This window comes from Plectropomus leopardus, chromosome 8 (assembly GCF_008729295.1).
Source record: "Plectropomus leopardus isolate mb chromosome 8, YSFRI_Pleo_2.0, whole genome shotgun sequence".
Taxonomy (NCBI): domain Eukaryota; kingdom Metazoa; phylum Chordata; class Actinopteri; order Perciformes; family Serranidae; genus Plectropomus; species Plectropomus leopardus.
The window spans coordinates 26,318,758-26,339,521 of NC_056470.1; the positions used below are offsets into that span (position 1 = coordinate 26,318,758).

A 20,764-nucleotide genomic window follows, 5' to 3' on the forward strand; every position below is an offset into this window, starting at 1 on the left:
TGGATGAAATGCAATTGATAATACTAGTAAAAGTAAGAAAAAACAAGGATATGAATTTAGTGCACAAAATGCATAACATAAAATGGAAGATGAAATGAATAAAATATAACCCACTGACATTATTAATAAAATAAGCATAAAAATACAGTGTGTAAGATGCAGAAAATCAAGGAAAATACAGCATCTTAAAGATTTGCAGCAGTACACAAGGGCAAAGCAGAAAGCAAAGCAGCTGAATCAGAGCTAGTTGAAGGCTAAAGTGAAGAGATAAGTTTTTAGTTTTATTGGCAGTGTGTTCCAGGTCTTTGGGTCGTAACAGACAAACACTGCATCCCCAGTTTTCTTTTTGCTGTTTTTGGGACCCTGCAATAAACCAGCTGCAGATGAGGGACAAGAGAGTTTGCGATGTAACTTGGTCCTAGCCCATTAAGGGCTTTGTATGTGAGGAGAAGGACCTTAAAATCCATTCTTAATGATACAGGACGCCAGTGCAGAACAATTAAAACCGGAGTAATGTGCTCTCTCCTCTTGGTTTGGATCAGCTGTAGTCTCTCAGAGGATTTTTTCGGTAACCCAGTAAAAAGTGCGTCACAGTAATCGAGTTGGCTTGAAATAAAGGCATGAATCCGTTTTTCTGCATCTTTTTGGTTTATAAATGGCCGTACCTTAGCTATGTTTCTAAGGTGGAAGAAAGATGTTTTGTTAATGTCGGACTGAAAGCTCAAATCTGAATTGAGGATAACACCAGGATTTGTGATCTCAGATTTTATCCAGGGAGTCAGGTTTCCCAGATTATTCAACAGCATTTCTCTTTTTGTTTTACGGTCGACTAGTACGATCTCAGTTTTGTCCTCGTGTAACTTTAAGGAGTCAGTGCTCATCCACTTATTTATTGCCGGCAGGCAGGTAGTGATGGAGTTCATAGCTGCAGCATCATTTGGTTCAGCAGAGATGTACAACTGTGTGTCATCTGCATTACTATGAAAGAAAACATTTTGCTGTCTAATTATGTCACCAAGTGGCAGCATGTATGAGGAGAACAGTAGTGGACTGAAGCAGCTCCCTTGTGCAACTCCTAAATGAAGAAAAATGGGAAAAGTGTCTCCCTTTAATGTTTGTTTAAACCAGTTTAACACACACTCAGTGAGACCAACCATGTTTTCAAGACGATTGATTAAGATGTCATGGTCAGTCATATCAAAGGGTGCACTCAGGTCTAGGAGGACGAGGATAGAGACCTTACTTTGATCAGAAGTTAGTCCGACGTCACGTTTTTGTAAGAGCAGTTTCAATGCTGTGGTATGTTCCAAAGCCTGACTGAAATTCCTCCAGGATACTATTTTCTCAAAGAAAGAAGTTTATTTGTACTGAAACTACCTTTTCAAGTATCTTACTAATAAAGGGGAGGTTGGATACCGGCCTTTAATTTGTTAGTGCGTTACTGTCTAGGTTGTGAGGGTTTTACATCAGCTGTCATGAAGGCATCTGGAAGGACGCCTGTTTGTAGAGACGTATTTCTAATCTTCAGGACGTGACTTGAAACACTATTGAAAACCCTCTTCGATTCAAACACTGTTGGCACTGGGTCAGTACATGAGGTGGAGTTACACTCAGTGACAGTCTTGCAAAGATCCTGTGGTGTGATACAGGGGAATTTTCCCATGGTTACATCTGTTTTACAGGGTTTGCTGAGGTCATCTGTGATTACATCAGCAGTAATGCTGGCTCTAATGGAAGTTATTTTGTTATTGAAGAACAATGCAAGTTCTTCACAGTCTGATGCAGAGAACTGTGGTGGAGTTGGGGCAGCGTTGAGGAGCTGGTCAATAGCGGATGATAATATTCGAGATTTTCCAGCATTCTCTGTAATAATAAATCTTGAAAAAGTAATCTTGTCTTGTCAGACGTATTGCTTTGTTGTAGGCAGTTATGGCTTCCTTTTATATATTACAGTAAACTGAGCCGAATTTTCCTCCATTTCCTTACTGCTGCTCGACAGATTGTCTTGGCCTTATTTACATTGTTACTGTTTAACCATGGGGAAATTTTGTCAGCTGACCTCTTTTTAACTTTCAGAGGAGCAACAGTAGTTAAAGCAGATGACAAGTTATTGCTGAAAACTTCAACCGTGTCATTTTAAGGGCAGCCATAGCTGACTGACTCAAATGATTTCATAATATTACAGAACTTAACTTCAGCTTGGCCATCTATCAATCTTTAACCCGCTTGTTATTACTAATAATGCTACCATGCTGATGAGTGGCATCTCTTACAGGTTGAGTCCAGTAAGTTCATGAGCTCCACTGCTTTGGAGTCATTCTTTTTGTTGACATGAACATTCAGGTCTCCATTCAGGATTAATCTATCATATCTAGTGACACAAAGCGAGATCAGCTCTAAGAATAATCTTGTACAAACAAGGATGAATACCCTGATGGCCTTTACAGTGTAATGATAAGCCCTGATCATTCTGATTTGAGCTCAAAAGCAAGATATTCAGACGATGTAAATTCACCTAGGTCAACGTCATTCCACACAAACTCTGTAGATAAAATAGCAGCAGTCCCTCCTGATCCCAATGATGGTGGTGTCAAACTTCACAGTAGAGTTCTCCTGATGTCTGGGAGTGCAGTTTGGTGTACAGTGTGAACAGGAGGGGGCTAAGCACACAGCCCTGGGGGGCTCCGCTGTTGAGCACTAATGTAGAGGAGGTGTGACTGCCAATCCGAACTCTCTGGGGTCTGCATGTGAGGAAGTCTAGTATCAGTTGCAGAACGTTGTACTGAAACCCAGAGTGTTATGTTTTCCATTCAGCTTCATGGGAGAGATTGTGTTGAATGCTGAGCTGAAGTCAACAAACAGCATCCTGATGTAGCTGTTCTTATTCTCCAGGTGAGTGAAGACTGAGTGAAGAGCTGTAGATATGGCGTCCTCTGTGGATCTGTTGGTTCTGAAAGCGTACTGCTGAGGGTCCAGGCTGGCAGGGATGTTGTCTTTGATGTGCTGGAGAACCAGTTTCTCAAAGCACTTTGAGAGCCACAAGGCGGTAGTCATTAAAACTAGACACAGCAGACTTTTTAGGCACAGGAACGATGATGGCTGAGCATTGTCCATTTATATCTACATAAGGAGCGGTTCCTCGTCCAAGGAGTCCGCCATGTTGTTCGGTAGCTCAGGACAGATAAACCAAACTCTCTTGATAGGGCATTTCGAGTTTTTTCATTGGTCATCGTAGTTCTCCTACACACTTGGCACACAGGAGAAGTTTTAGTTGCTTAATGCCACTAAATCCTACTCCTAAGACCTTTCATGCTACTGTCCACCACAGTGGAAAAATATTTGGAAGCCATCACTGGACCTCCAAAGAGTTGTTTACTATTCCACAAAATAGACAGTAAAAAAAAACTAAAAAAACGTCTGTGTGTGCTTGTGCGTGTGTGAGCTCACTGGGAGTTGCCTTTATTACCCTAAAGATCCAGACACCCTAACACCCCCACAGCTCAAAAAACGTGAAGTGAGTGAAGTCTAGATTTGTGAATCATGTGTTTATAGTAATATGGAGTTATATTTACAAATTATTTGACATCATGAGCACATGATTTTTATTTTTATGTCAATTGATGATACAGTTATTGTACTGCCACTATTTTTGTACCCAAAAGACGCAACTCACGCCGCCTCTTTGACTGCTGTCAGATTTCATCTAATTGATCCAACACAGACACACAGTCTTCATCACTGAGTCTCTCCAGAGTCCTGTATAAACACAGACGTGCCCACACACAGGTCTCCGTTTGGCCTGCTATGGTCTGAATTAGGAGTTATTTCTGCTTTGCTCGTTCGAGTGTTTAAAATGAAGCTTTAAATGAATGTGATTTGCTTTTATAGGCAGCAAAGTGAGTCATCAGGGAGACAAAGGAAAGGGTCAAATAATCAGTTGTGTTTTAAGAATTTAATCTGCAAGTTGCTTTGACGCCTGAAATGATCCTTGAATGAGTCGATTCGGATAAAAAGCTCTGATTAAATTCCATGCTGATTACGGATATGAAACAAAAAATAGGCCAAAGATCTTGCTTGTTTTTGCTTGTCTTGTAAGGTGTCCTTGAGTGCTCTGCAATAAATAAAATGTATTATTAGTATTGTTACATTTAAAATAAATCATCTTACACTAAATCAAAGCGATCATTAGTAGTTATTTTAGAGGTAAAAAACAACAATTAAAAAAAATAGAATTTGATCTATTTTTTTGATAAAATAAAATGACTCACATCACTCTCACGATGAGTCAAAACATCTGAGGTAGAGCGGCTGTAATAAGGTGATACTGTTTTCTTTCCTGCTCAAACACTGGGCAAAGGTAGCAAGTGAATTTTATTGTGAACTGTTCAGTTTTCAGGTATTTAACTTTAAAATCTAAATTTTTTGCAGTTTTAAGCTACAGTTTATAACTTTTATTAAAAAAACATTTTGTCTTATTTGCTGAAAGAGTCAGTATATTCAAACAGCATTAGATGAGACAATCTGTTTTCAGAATCATATTTTAGTGTACTGTTTAGCTGTAAAATGAGAGTGTTTGCTCCGGCTGATGGGCGGTGCTTTGTACTTTGGTCGACCATTTCCAACATGGCGGCCGCATCCCAAAATTTCTCAGTACAACTAAACAGTACACTAAAATACTTTTATACTTTTATAAAAGTTACCAATACTTTTATAAAAGTTACCAATTAGCCAGTTAGCTTTAATGCTCATTCTGTACTTTCTTTCACGAGAAAATATTTTACTTTTTGTTCAGTTACATTTCTCTGATAGCTACCTAATACTCTGTACATTCAGATATTTAAAACCAGAAGATCTCACAAAACACTATACCTAAATTATTGCAATGTCGTCTTCTGACTTCTTGTAACAGTTTGCATTTGTCATGAGTTCAACCATGATGCTCACCTCTAAGACTGTTTATTTTTGCAACTTATTCGAGTCTTCAGAAGCTAAAACTATCCAGTTTATCACAACAGAAAGGGAAGAATAGTGAAAAAGAAAAGTCATAATTTAATCATCTCGTGATTTATACTCAAGCCAAGTGCAGTTCAGGGTTGAGAATCACTCTCATAAAATATAAGTACCACAGATGGAGCAGCTGCTACTTAGAAATACTGCTTACATGTGATGCATTTGTAATCTGTTTCCAATACTTTAATACTTAAAGCTGCTAATATATATAGGAGCAAATGCAGAAGTTGTCCTTGCAGTGTTTATTTTTGTGGTAGTGGTAGTTTCTTCAGTAAAGGATCTGAAGGTTTCCGCCACTGCTGCTGCGGTTTACAATCACAGTCACAGTGAATCGAGACTGTGCTGGCAAAGCTCTGTTGTGACTATGCAGGAAATCCAACCATTTTTTTGTGTGTAATAAAAATAACCAGATAGAGACTGAGGACTCTGTGTCCGGGTCAAGAGTCTCTTTCATACAGTTCAGCTAGGGTAAGACTTGTTTAGATGTAGGGTGCAAATATCTAAATCATTTCTTAAATAAAGTTAGTGGCAGGAAGGTTGAAATGTTACTCCTCTAACTTTGAGTTGACCGATTCATAAGATGGAAACACAGTGACTATTCTGACGAATTTTAGGCAACTAATTGACCTAAATTAAGTGTTTAAAATAGTAGAAACGCCTCTGAGTATAATGCAGTCCACTTTGTGATATTCATTAAATAACAGGCAACTGAAGGGACCAATTAGCAACCTAATATGTGTCTAATCCTACTGTCAACCCTAATTAGTACAAATGCAGTGATTTTTATTCATTTAATGTCTCAAAAATTTAGGATTATATACTTTTCCAATATTTTTTTTATTTCTATGCATTTTTGAAAATGTTAGATTTTGTCTTCCCTTTATTAGAAAAAAGCACTATTGAAGATGTTTTTTTTTGTTAGATATTGCATGAATTTCAAGAGTCCAACAAATACTTTATTAATTAAGTCTAATTCGGTTATAATGGATTTTAAAAGTTTGAGACACTTCTGCACCTAACGTTTGCTTGTTTTTGGCTTGTTAATGATTAACTGTAATTGGTTTAGCCCTTAAAATTATTCATGCAGATCACTATGTTAGCTTATAATCATGGGCTCTGTTCAAAAACATAGGTTTCCTTGATGATATGATCATAATTTTCAAAATAAACACCAAATTGTTTTAATTAAATTTATTTTTTCTTAATGTGTTTTCTACAGTAGCATGTTTCTGTGTCCTCTTGTTTTCATGTGCGTGTCAGTGTTATTTTTGGGCAGTTCCGGCTGTGCCACCCCTCTTTATAATGCTAGATGTGATCAGCTGGTCGCATTTGATTTGTGATCTGACGCTGAGGAGTTGCAGGAGCAAACCGGAGCACAAACATGAGGAGCTTCTTGTGGAATATTCTGATTTTATCGTTTGCTTTACTCGCTGCAGGTAAGTTGAAGGAAAAACACATTTCACAGATTGTTATTGTTAATTTTGATTTTTTTTTTTTTTTCTTAAAAACTGTTGATATTTTCCAAAACAGCTCGGGCACCAAAGAAATGCTCGGCACCTCCCAGATACGCGCACACCAGGCTGGTGAAGAAATTCAGCACCATGCGGAGGTTCATCAGCAGGGACAAAGTTTATTATGACTGCGCCAAAGACTTCAGTCCGTCCAGAGGGAGCAGAGCTGTGCAGTGTGTGGCTGGAAAATGGACCAAACTGACTCTGAAGTGCGAAAGTGAGTACTCTGTACACTTTAATCACGATCAAAATCTCTATTAAAGGAGCAAATATACGTTTAAATGCGATTTTTTCCTTTAAATGTGATTTCAGTAAGATATATCAGCATTATCATGTGATTGAAATTAATTTAAAGTACCGACAGCAGTTCAGATTAGAAGCAGTTTTAAGCCCTCTAGCGCTCATGGAGGGAAACTGCATGTTAATCCAATAAAATAATTGCGGGTTAATTACAATTTTAACCCGTTAAACCCCGGATCATCATCCGTTTTCCTTGTGCTTTGTTCAGAGGCTTTTCACTAACATATAACCCTCTGAAACATGAGATAATTTGGGGTAATTTCGTTTGAAATCATGTGAAAGAAGGCAGTCAGCAACTTTGAAATGTCCCACATATTTAAAAACAGTAAAAAGTGACAAGAAAATGACCTGAAAATTAGAGAGAAATATTTATATGCGTCATAATTATATATTTATAATAAGGCAACAGTAAAATAAATATTAGTATTTTTTATTTATTATTGTTGTATTTTAGCACTCTTTTTTTGTTGTTGTTGCTTATTTGTAGATATTTTTCTTGTAACTCTCTAGTCATTTTTCTTGCTAATTTTTGGGTCATTTTTTTGTTACATTTCTCATTGCCTTATTTCCATGTTTTTGAAATAAATCAAGCCAATTCACTCAGGTTTTAAAGGGTTAAAGAGGAGCAATAAAACCTTTTTAGAATGCAGCGCAAAATGCTTCAGAATACAAAAAGGGGGGAAAAAGAATAATTTATATAACTTTTCACACACTTTTTACTCAATTGAGTTACAGTAGGTTAAAGGATTGGCAAGATGGACTTTTTTTTTTTTTTTTAAATCTGCTCTAAATAATGACTCTTGTGCCCAGGGGATTAATTTGTAGCCGTTTAGCAAAGACACCAACATTTCAAAAATACTGAAATAAACCCAAACCAAACAAGCAATAAAAGCAAACCAAAAGTCAGTAAAACTTTTCTCTCTTTTGGAGTTTGTTGACCTCAACCTAGCTGGTTACCAACGTTGTAGTAGTAGTAACGTTGTATTTGACTGATTTTAGGCTGTGATGTCGGGTGATTAAATTCAATGTCTTTCAATGACATGTCATTTAGTCTCAGTCCCAGGTTGTTGTATATTGACGCTTCAGGTTGGTAGTTGGACTGAACCACCAATCTAAAACGTCTGTATTTGGTCTTAAGAGTAACATATCGAACCTTAAATGAGGAGGTAGAAAACTGATATTTAAAACACTGACATAAATTGTGATTTTGATGTATTTTCATGTTTTCATATATAATGTTTGGTAAAGTGTATCTGACAGTCTGTTACTGTAGCTGGTTGATTTGCATCATTAGTAGATTATTCCCCAATCTAATAACACCCGTTCTCATTTAAACCACATGACTGCTCCTTAGAGCAACTTATCTGAACGGAGCTTACTCCTGTAAAGCTCCTCTAGACTCCGATACAAACTAATGCATGCAATAGTTTGATCACTGAATATCGAATGTGACAAAACCATGTGAGATCTTTTCTGATTGTAATGACTTTTCAGAGTCAGACACATCTGTGTGGAGCTGATAATAATTCACATTAAACCCGGGAACTCTTACGCAGAAAGATGTTTGCTTTCATGGAGTCTTCAACCCGATGCCTCTACATTACCGTGCCTCACACGTATCTTCACACGTTTTATTGTTTCAGAAATTGCATACGACACACCTCCATAACATCTCACCTCAGATCTTTCTGAGGGTGGCACACGGGCTTTGCAGCAGCTTATGTTGGTTGTTTTGCAACATGGTAAAACAAAGGAGCTTCTGTCTTGTTTTGGTCCTTGGTTTTCTGATTGGATATTTACTGTCTCATTTCTAACAGAGAGAAAACGTGTGGCAATGCTGGCGATCTCCTACATGGGGAGTTCCACTATGAAGGAAATACATTCCTCGGGGAGAAAGTTTATGCTGTATGCAATGAGGGGTGAGTTTAAATCCGAAATAAATCCTGTAAAAACTTGATCAGAATAAATCTCCGGATTTGAGTTCGTCTATACAGCCCATCTCCATGTTGACAGATACACTCTGAAAGGACTCAACTACAATGATCTGTAAAAGCTCTGGCTGGACTGGTGAATTCCCGTCTTGTGTAGGTGAGCAACAGCCGAGCACGTTATCCGAAACTCATTCATGTTCTTTACACACTGAGGGTTGCTACACCTGAGAGGTGATCTAAAGTGACAGGCGACATTGAGAAAATTTTTAGAAATATATATGTAGCTGGTATGGATAAAATTGCAGCCAGTACAGATAAATAAATAAATAAATAGAATTATATATATATGTGTGTGTGTGTGTGTGTGTGTGTGTGTGTGTGTGTGTGTGTGTGTAGCAGGCATAGATAAAACAAATATATCCCTACTACAGATAAAAATATATATGAGACAGGTATATATAAAAATAAATATGTATGAAGTATAGATGAAAATATATATAGGTATAAACAGAAATTTTAGCATGTATATGTAGTACATATAAATAAAAAAGAAATGTGTAGCAACTATAATTTGTTAGTGTACATTTGTTTAAGTAAAAATAAAATAAAAATAAATGTCGCCAGTATATATATATGTGTGTGTGTATATATATATATATATATATATATATATATATATATGTATTATATATGATGCAGGTATAAACAAATATGTATATGTGGAGTAGGTATAAATAAAAATATGTATTGTGCAGGTGAGTACAAGAAATGCTAATATAAGGAATAAACAGCTGGATGTGCAATGAATATGGTGACAGTAGTATAAGGTAGGGGTATGGAGAGTGCAGTACAGAGCAGCCAGATATACAGTATATACGTATATATATTTATAATCAGGTTCTTAAAAAAAGCAAGTTTTCTTTATCAGCTGTCCAGAGCTAAACATTTCCCTCGAAGCCTAGCTGGAGAAACAGTGCCAAATCAATCTTTAGGAGGAAAATCACCTTCAACAGAAATCTGATTTTCATGTCCTCAGAGGGAGAGGCCACCTGCTCCACCCCTGCAGTGGCCAGCTCTGTGAGCAGTGCTGGGGATGTCTCTGTGCACCAGGTGGGGGACAACGTGACCTTCACCTGCAGGCAGGGCTTCCAGCTGGACGGGGCTCCGCAGATCACCTGTGGTCCGGGTGGCCAGTGGCACCCTCGACCCCCTCGGTGCCTGGCGTCACCTGTTACGACTCAGTCACCTGCTACAAGTCAGGCACCTGATAAAGCAAGTGAGTTCTGCTGGTTCGTGGTTTTTGGCTGTACATCATCTAATTTTAGTTGCTGATTGTAACATGCTTCTATCTAAACTGACACTTTCCTTTGTGAAAATCTGTTCAGCAGGTGGATGCGGCGTGCCGGTAACCCTCCTCAACTCCAACGCCAACCTCGCCAACAAGTACATCACAAAGACATCGTTTGCCTCTGGTGACAGAGTTCATTATGTGTGTGATGTCGGATACATTCAGGCAGGTGGCAGCAGGTACCGCAGCTGCATCAACGGGGAGTGGTCACCACTGCGGCTGAAATGTGAACGTAAGAACTTTTTAAAATCCTTCGCAGGCTCTGTTTAAAGCTTTGTGGATGTTTTTCCACATTAGTGAAGCTCTTAATGTTTATACTTTTTGAATTCTATATCAAATGTCGTGTTTTTGAGAACCCCTGGTAAAGTTATTTTGATTACCAAATAATATTAGCTGGCGATGTGGCTAAAAGTGATTTCTCTGTCGAGGATGATTCCAGTGTTTTTGTATGTTTCACTTTGTTACTGATAACAAATCTCCATATGCTGCAGTGATTTAGCTTTTTACTGGTCTAAAATGTTTTCTAGCTTCCCCTGGCCAATAATTTTCAAATTAAGTCCAGGACACCTTTGTATCAAGGCTTTAAACTTGCTTAAGGTAAATAAATCACAGTAAACAGTCTGTTTTTATCTTTATAATGCAACAATATACTAAAAACTTATAACTTTTTTTTAATTGCCTTCCAGCCTATGATTTTTTTATGAAGTACGATGACATGTTTATTACATATGACATTTTTTAATACACTAATACACTTGTGATGAAGTGGTTAGCCTTGTCCCCTCACAGCAAAAGGGTCCCTGGTCTGAATCCAGGGGGGAGCTGATCTTGGGTTTGAGAGGCTGGTCCGTGCGGCAGTGGATGTCCAGACTTTTTTTTTTTTTTTTTTACTGGATGACCCAAATGGGGCACTGATTTATGTAGGGGTGAAAAGAACTACAAGCACTAATGCAGGCACACCTGTTGGCTTTAAGCTTTAATTTACCATTTTTGTCTCCAATGCACATACGCACTTTAAATACGAGCATTGCAGTGTCTTAAACTTTATGGTGTAGTTTACCAATCACAGCACAGCAGAGGTCACGTCACACAGATGGTATTATTAAAGTCTATAGCAAATCCGCTCCAAATCAAAGCAGAACTTCTTCTTCGTCTGTGGCCTCTCTACAGGCCAGGCGCTATTCTGGCACATTACTACCCCTCAGATTTAAGACTGAATTGCAACCGTAAATGAACATTCAGTTTACTCGTCAGACAGGTGAAGGAGAGCCAATCACAATGGGGTGTTACATGGGCCGGCCAATAAGAGTACGCATGTTCTCTCCCCCGTGTATATATGGTAATTCTCTGGGTTCTCAGGATTCCCAGAGGACATGCAGGTCAGGTTAACTGGTGACCCTACATTGGCCGTAGTGTAAATGTGAATATGAAATGGTTGTCTGTCTGTATGTGTCAATCCTGTGATCGTCACGGGACCTGTCCATTGTGTGTCCTGCCTCTCGCCCAAAGTCAGAAGGGATTGGCAGCCAGCCCCCTGCCCTGCACAATTGGAAAGTTTTTTTGAAAATGCTAAATTATCTTTTTTTCCACTTTGTATACAATAACGCATCTCTACAAGTTTATGGTATATTGTTTTGAAGCAATTTTGGGACTTGTCAAAATTCGTGTGATTTTTTCGCAATGCGTTTTTTTTTGTCCATTTCTTATACGATGCCTTTTTTTTGGCCATTGTTTTGACATGCTAAATTATGAGGTTTTTAGCCTTTTTTTTTTTGGCGTTTATTCCCACTTTGTGCGCTATGACGCGTCTCTACGAGCTATTTTAGGTCGTTTTCAGCCACTTTTAGGAGCGGTCCAAATTTGACTTTTTTCGCCATACTATACTATTGCCTTGTTTGACCAATCTTTTCGACATGCTAAATTATGAGGTTTTTGGCCTTTTTTGGCCTTTATTCCCACTTTGTGCGCTATTACGCGTCTCTACGAACTATTCTAGGTCGTTTTCAGCCATTTTTAGGAGCGGGGTCCAAATTTGACTTTTTTTTCGCCATACTATACAATTGCCTTGTTTGACCACTTTTTTTTCGACATGCTAAATTATGAGGTTTTTGGCCTTTTTTGGCCTTTATTCCCACTTTGTGCGCTATTACGCGTCTCTACTAGCTATTCTAGTTCGTTTTCAGCCATTTTTAGGAGCGGTCCAAATTTGACTTTTTTCGCCATACTATACTATTGCTTGTTTGACCAATTTTTTAGACATGCTAAATTATGAGGTTTTTGGCCTTTTTTTGGCCTTTATTCCCACTTTGTGCGCTATTACGCGTCTCTACGAGCTATTCTAAGTCGTTTTCAGACACTTTTAGGAGCGGTCCAAATTTTGACTTTTTTTTGCCATACTATACTATTGCCTTGTTTGACCATTTTTTCGACATCCTAAATTATGAGGTTTTTGGACTTTTTTGGCCTTTATTCCCACGCAATGCGCTATGACGCGTCTCTACGAGCTATTCTAGGTCTTTTCCAGTCATTTTTAGGAGCGGGCCAAATTTGACTTTTTTCGCCATACTATACTATTGCCCTTGTTCGACCATTTTTTTCGACATGCTAAATTATGAGGTTTTTGGCCTTTTTTGGCCTTTATTCCCACTTTGTGCGCTATGACGCGTCTCTACGAGCTATTCTAGGTTGTTTTCAGCCATTTTTAGGAGCGGTCCAAATTTGACTTTTTTCGCCATACTATACTATTGCCTTGTTTGACCATTTTTTCGACATGCTAAATTATGAGGTTTTTGGCCTTTTTTGACCTTTATTCCCACTTTGTGCGCTATTTGACACGTCTCTACGAACTATTCTAGGTTGTTTTCAGCCATTTTTAGGAGCGGTCCAAATTTGACTTTTTTCGCCATACTATACTATTGCCTTGTTCGGCCATTTTCTTAACATGCTACATGTCATGCTCTTGGGTCATACAAATAGTACAGAGGCACCAAAAACACGACTTAATTGTACAAGTTATTTATTTAACAAATTAAGTTTAAATATAACATAATCAAGAACACTTTGAATGGGACGTGATTATCAGTAGATCAGAAATGTAAGATGTGTTTTGGTGAGTGGTAATGTGATAGGGAAGGTGTTGGATGGTTCACAATGATTGAATGAAACTAAAAAGCAACAGAAGGGCCAAATCACCAGGGAAGGGTACCTGGAGGAGAAGAGAGAGAGACAATTGTTAACGTGGCTTAAATTTTCAGGCCAGGTGTTCCAATACAGCACTGATTAACCACTCATAATTAGAAAACACAAGCAGACCGTGTGACAGGGCTGAAAAACAGCAGAGGGCATCACATAATTTTGAGTTTTTTTGGCCTTTTTTTGCCTTTATTCCCACTTTGTGCGCTATGACGCTCTCTACGAGCTATTCTAGTTCGTTTTCAGCCATTTTTAGGAGCGGTCCAAATTTGACTTTTTTCGCCATACTATACTATTGCCTTGTTTGACCATTTTTTTCGACATGCTAAATTATGAGGTTTTTGGCCTTTTTTGGCCTTTATTCCACTTTGTGCGCTATTACGCGTCTCTACGAGCTATTCTAAGTCGTTTTTCAGACACTTTTTAGGAGCGGTCCAAATTTGACTTTTTTCGCCATACTATACTATTGCCTTGTTTGACCATTTTTTCGACATGCTAAATTATGAGGTTTTTGGCCTTTTTTTGGCCTTTATTCCCACTTTGTGAGCTATTACGCGTCTCTACAAGCTATTCTAGGTTGTTTTCAGCCATTTTTAGGAGCGGTCCAAATTTGACTTTTTTCGCCATACTATACTATTGCCTTGTTTGACCATTTTTTCGACATGCTAAATTATGAGGTTTTTGGCCTTTTTTGGCCTTTATTTCCCACTTTGTGCGCTATGACGCGTCTCTACAAGCTATTCTAGGTTGTTTTCAGCCATTTTTTAGGAGCGGTCCAAATTTGACTTTTTTCGCCATACTATACTATTGCCTTGTTTGACCATTTTTTTCGACATGCTAAATTATGAGGTTTTTGGCCTTTTTTGGCCTTTATTCCCACTTTGTGCGCTATTACGCGTCTCTACAAGCTATTCTATGGTTGTTTTCAGCCATTTTTAGGAGCGGTCCAAATTGACTTTTTTCGCCATACTATACTATTGCCTTGTTTGACCAATTTTTTCGACATGCTAAATTATGAGGTTTTTGGCCTTTTTTGGCCTTTATTCCCACTTTGTGCGCTATTACGCGTCTCTACAAGCTATTCTAGGTTGTTTTCAGCCATTTTTAGGAGCGGTCCAAATTTGACTTTTTTCGCCATACTATACTATTGCCTTGTTTGACCAATTTTTTTCGACATGCTAAATTATGAGGTTTTTGGCCTTTTTTGGCCTTTATTCCCACTTTGTGTGCTATTACGCGTCTCTACAAGCTATTCTAGGTTGTTTTCAGCCATTTTTAGGAGCGGTCCAAATTTGACTTTTTTCGCCATACTATACTATTGCCTTGTTTGACCAATTTTTTCGACATGCTAAATTATGAGGTTTTTGGCCTTTTTTGGCCTTTATTCCCACTTTGTGCGCTATTACGCGTCTCTACGAGCTATTCTAAGTCGTTTTCAGCCATTTTTAGGAGCGGTCCAAATTTGACTTTTTTCGCCATACTATACTACTATTGCCTTGTTTGACCAATTTTTTCGACATGCTAAATTATGAGGTTTTTTGGCCTTTTTTGGCCTTTATTCCCACTTTGTGCGCCTATTATGCGTCTCTACAAGCTATTCTAGGTCATTTTCAGCCATTTTTAGGAGCGGTCCAAATTTGACTTTTTTCGCCATACTATACTATTGCCTTGTTTGACTATTTTTTCGACATGCTAAATTATGAGGTTTTTGGCCTTTTTTGGCCTTTATTCCCACTTTTGTGCTATTATGACGTCTCTACGAGCTATTCTAGGTTGTTTTCAGCCATTTTTAGGAGCGGTCCAAATTTGACTTTTTTCGCCATACTATACTATTGCCTTGTTTGACCAATTTTTTCGACATGCTAAATTATGAGGTTTTTGGCCTTTTTTGGCCTTTATTCCCACTTTGTGCGCTATTATGCGTCTCTACGAGCTATTCTAGGTCATTTTCAGCCATTTTTAGGAGCGGTCCAAATTTGACTTTTTTCGCCATACTATACTATTGCCTTGTTTGACCATTTTTTCGACATGCTAAATTATGAGGTTTTTGGCCTTTTTTTGGCCTTTATTCCCACTTTGTGCGCTATGACGCGTCTCTACGAGCTATTTTAGGTTGTTTTCAGCCATTTTTAGGAGCGGTCCAAATTTGACTTTTTTCGCCATACTATACTATTGCCTTGTTTGACCATTTTTTCGACATGCTAAATTATGAGGTTTTTTTGGCCTTTTTTGGCCTTTATTCCCACTTTGTGCGCTATGACGCCTCTCTACAAGCTATTCTAGGTTGTTTTCAGCCATTTTTAGGAGCGGTCCAAATTTGACTTTTTTCGCCATACTATACTATTGCCTTGTTTGACCAATTTTTTCGACATGCTAAATTATGAGGTTTTTGGGCCTTTTTTGGCCTTTATTCCCACTTTGTGCGCTATTATGCGTCTCTCTACGAGCTATTCTAGGTTGTTTTCAGCCATTTTTAGGAGCGGTCCAAATTTGACTTTTTTCGCCATACTATACTATTGCCTTGTTTGACCAATTTTTTCGACATGCTAAATTATGAGGTTTTTGGCCTTTTTTGGCCTTTATTCCCACTTTGTGTGCTATTACGCGTCTCTACAAGCTATTCTAGGTTGTTTTCAGCCATTTTTAGGAGCGGTCCAAATTTGACTTTTTTCGCCATACTATACTATTGCCTTGTTTGACCAATTTTTTTCGACATGCTAAATTATGAGGTTTTTGGCCTTTTTTGGCCTTTATTCCCACTTTGTGCGCTATTACGCGTCTCTACAAGCTATTCTAGGTTGTTTTCAGCCATTTTTAGGAGCGGTCCAAATTTGACTTTTTTCGCCATACTATACTATTGCCTTGTTTGACCAATTTTTTCGACATGCTAAATTATGAGGTTTTTGGCCTTTTTTGGCCTTTATTCCCACTTTGTGCGCTATTACGCGTCTCTACGAGCTATTCTAGGTTGTTTTCAGCCATTTTTAGGAGCGGTCCAAATTTGACTTTTTTCGCCATACTATACTATTGCCTTTTTTGACCATTTTTTCGACATGCTAAATTATGAGGTTTTTGGCCTTTTTTTGGCCTTTATTCCCACTTTGTGCGCTATGACGCGTCTCTACGAGCTATTCTAGGTCGTTTTCAGCCATTTTTAGGAGCGGTCCAAATTTGACTTTTTTCGCCATACTATACTATTGCCTTGTTTGACCATTTTTTTCGACATGCTAAATTATGAGGTTTTTGGCCTTTTTTTTGGCCTTTATTCCCACTTTGTGTGCTATTACGCGTCTCTACGAGGCTATTCTAGGTCGTTTTTAGCCATTTTTAGGGCGGTCCAAATTTGACTTTTTTCGCCATACTATACTATTGCCTTGTTTGACCAATTTTTTCGACATGCTAAATTATGAGGTTTTTGGCCTTTTTTGGCCTTTATTCCCACTTTGTGCGCTATGACGCCTCTCTACGAGCTATTCTAGTTCGTTTTCAGCCATTTTTAGGAGCGGTCCAAATTTGACTTTTTTCGCCATACCATACTATTGCCTTGTTTGACCAATTTTTTCGACATGCTAAATTATGAGGTTTTTGGCCTTTTTTGGCCTTTATTCCCACTTTGTGCGCTATGACGCCTCTCTACGAGCTATTCTAGGTTGTTTTCAGCCATTTTTAGGAGCGGTCCAAATTTGACTTTTTTTCGCCATACTATACTATTGCCTTGTTTGACCAATTTTTTCGACATCCTAAATTATGAGGTTTTTGGCCTTTTTTGGCCTTTATTCCCACTTTGTGCGCTATGACGCGTCTCTACGAGCTATTCTAGGTCGTTTTCAGCCATTTTTAGGAGCGGTCCAAATTTGACTTTTTTCGCCATACTATACTATTGCCTTGTTCGACCATTGATTGTATACATTGATGTTTCTTTCCAAGGTATATTACACATTAAGCCATTTTTAAAAATGCTATATAATTGTATTTTGGGACGTTTTCTTTTTCTCGATATAATATTCTTTTTCTACTACTACTACTATACTACTACTACTATGATGTGTCTCGACATGCTATAGTATGTGTTTTTCAGCTTCTTTTTTCACGTCATATATTGCCATTTTTCGACATACTATACTATGTTGTGTTTGACATATTAATATTGTTCTTTCAACATGCCAAAGTATAATGTTTTTTACCATTAACCTTGGACATGTTATACTATGACATGTCTGGAAATCCAATGTGGTTTTCACCCCTTTTTTTTAAATGTGATATTTTGACATTTTTCGATATTACACACTGTCAGTTTTGGCTTTTTTTTCGACGTTATACTTTATTTTTGAACATTTTTTCAAGATGCTATACTATGGCATGTTTGGACATGCTCCACTATGTGGTTTTCAGACATTGTTTAGACATGTTATATTTTGACAATTTCCATCATACTATACTATATAGTTCTGGGCTTTTTTTTTTTTTCGACATGCTGTATTATGCCATTTTCTTTCATACCATAGAATACATTACATGGTCACCTTGGCTAATTAAACTCTTAACTGTAACATTTTTTCTCCTATCAAGGAAAGCTATGTGGCTCTGCAGGAGAAATTATCAATGGACAGTTTACATACACTGGTGTGGAATTTGGAGATACTGCTAGAGCCATCTGTGATGATGGGTAAGCAAATTTCTCTATCTTCCCTTACTTTATTTTACACATAAAATATTTAGCATTCTCCATTTGTAAAACTATGACTTTCATTTCCTCCTTGCCAGACACCGTCTTGTGGGACGGGCAACCAGGACCTGCATGAGTCAAGGTTGGAATGGACATGTTCCTACCTGTGAAGGTGCTGCAAGCAACAAAAGTATCATTGCGAGCCCTTTAATTTTCCCTCATCTTTAGTTGTGCTAAACACTGTATCTCTTCCAGCTGTGGTGTGTGAGGAGCCTTCAAAAGCAACAAATGCAGTGATGAAAGGCCCACAGGAGCCACCATACACATACAGGACTGTGATTCGCTACCATTGTCATGTGGGAACCCTTACTGGTCAAAGCCAGATTTGGTGTACCGAGGATGGGACATGGAGTGATTCTCCTCCTACATGCAAAGGTTACTGATAATATTGGTGACAAAATACTTTTTAAATCGTTATCCAACTTTTTTACCTTTTCTGACATTAATAGAAAAAACATTGATTTCTGTTCCCACAGAAATAACATGTCCATTTCCAAATGTCTCCAACGCCTACTGGATGGGAGCTCAGACCAAGATGTATCGAGAAAGGGACACTATATATATCGAGTGTACCCCTGGCTACACAAGGACTGGCCCAAGCATTGCTACCTGTGGTCCTGATGGCCAGTGGTTCCCTGGCCTGCCCAAATGTACATATCAGTAATAAATTCTTTGTTGTATATGCATTACTTGACATTATTAGAGCCTGAGCACCAAAAGTGGTGAGAAGACCCTCTTGGAATGCAACGAATTATTATTTTTTTCTCCCCAATGAATCTAATTTTTGGAGGTCAAAAAATGCTCAAAAACTCATTCAAGGTGGTGCATTCGTCCAGTCTTGGAAAAGATTCTGTATTTTGGTGGTTTCAGAAACGGGTGTGGCAAAATGGCTCCACAGCTCCCCCCAACATGTAGCACCACTTACTGGTTTCTACTACAATTATGAAATTTTGTTACACCTATGTATCATGCCCAGATGCAATTTTTGGCGATTTTGGGCCTTGTACTTTTGTGAACCTGTCCTACAGGATTAATCTGATTGACGTCAAATTTGGTGTGTCCAATCTTAATCCCTTGATGATGGACAGTTATCAAAGGTCAGCGCAAAACTTTTATGGTTTTCCCATGGCGCTGCGTATAATTTATGTTTTGCCATGAAACAGGAAATTGTTGTTACTTTGGTGTACATTGTACATTGCTGTCCCAAGCAAAGAGCTATAGGGAACATCGAAAATGCACAGGGTCTCTGGAGATTTGGCTTAGTGGGTAATTCAGGTGGTTAGTATGCCTGAGGGTGCTGGTTCAAGTCTTGTCTGGGACAGGGGACATTTGACTTTTATGGCATAAATCAAATATATCAGCTGATATATCTGTTTGCTCTGCTGATATAAGTCATCAAAGACATACCTTGCCATGAACACTTAAAACAGTTAAAACACACACAACTGTCTCCTTGTTTCCTGAATTTTCTTATACTGAATACTGAATTTTCCCTGCCAAGAACTTCATTGAAAAGTCATCAATGTCCAAAGCACAGGGCTAAAGGGAATGTCATATATATAGGAGATGGCAGGTAGTTTAGCTCAGTAGGTAAATCAGATGGTCAGGCTACCTGAGGTTGCCAGTTCAAGTCTTGTATGGGACAGGTGACATTTGACTTTTATGGCGTAAATAAAATAAAATATCAGTTGATATATCTGTTTGTTCTGCTGATTTAAGTCATCGAAGACATACCTTGCCATGAACACTTAAAACATTTACAAAACACACAATTGTCTCTTTGTCTGCTGAATTTTTTTGACAGATGTCACTACCAATACTGAATTTTGCATTTCAACACCGTTTGACCCTTATATCAGCAGAACAGATGGATATATCAGCTGATATTTTATTTTATTCATGCCATAAAATATCATTTGGATGTAGATGCATACAGTTTAGACACTGACTGAGATATTGCAGAGCAAATTAAGGTATATAAAGTTGAATGATATGTCGTTTTGGCCGATAAATCAGGTGAAGTTTTCCAGAAACAGGTAAAACTAGTATTGGCAGATGCGTCTGTCAGAATAAAGGAATATCGGCCGGACTCATATATCAGTCGAGTTTCGACAGATGTCACTCACTGCTGATGCTGAATTTTGCGCTTCAGCGCCATATGACCCTTATATCAGCAGAGCAGGCAGATACCTCAGCTAATATTTTATTTTATTTATTTTATTCACTGAATTTTGCCCTGGCAAGAACTTAGTTGATTATCGGCCTAAACCATATATCAAGCCAGATTTTGACAGATGTCACTGCTGTCACTCAGCACAAGTGGACCTTGATCACTCTCAAAGATGTGTCTGGACATTTGGTTCAGTTGGTAGCACAGGTGTTTAGTACACCTGAGGGTGCTGGTTTGAGTCTTATTTGAAATATTTTATTTTATTTATGCCAAAAAACAGAATTTGTCTGTAGATTCATACAGTTTATACACTAGTTTTGATATTGCCGAAAAAATTAAGGCAAGTAAAGTTGAATGATATGCGGTTTTGGCCAATAAATCAGGTGAAGTTTTCCAGAAACAGGTAACCAGTATCAGCAGACGCGTCTGTCAAAAATCGGCCTGGCTCATATCACTCGAATTTTCGACAGATGTCACTGCCGATGCTGAATTTTGCGCTTCAACGCCATATGACCCTTATATCAGCAGAGCAGGCGGATACCTCAGCTAATATTTTATTTTATTTATGCTATAAAA

At 38.2% G+C, this 20,764-nt stretch overlaps 1 protein-coding gene across 1 annotated transcript; it reads left to right on the forward strand.

The window, feature by feature from the left end:
- Positions 1 to 6,357: 6,357 nt before the first annotated feature.
- LOC121946472 (CUB and sushi domain-containing protein 3-like) lies at positions 6,358 to 20,234 on the forward strand. Its single transcript, XM_042491038.1, is given in 11 exon segments — positions 6,358 to 6,446; positions 6,541 to 6,738; positions 8,641 to 8,740; positions 8,835 to 8,862; positions 8,864 to 8,909; positions 9,789 to 10,028; positions 10,138 to 10,332; positions 17,862 to 17,958; positions 18,057 to 18,130; positions 18,214 to 18,393; positions 18,495 to 20,234. Coding segments are annotated over 11 exon segments (1,401 nt in total). The 5' UTR covers positions 6,358 to 6,391; the 3' UTR covers positions 18,683 to 20,234.
- The last annotated feature ends 530 nt before the right edge of the window (positions 20,235 to 20,764 follow it).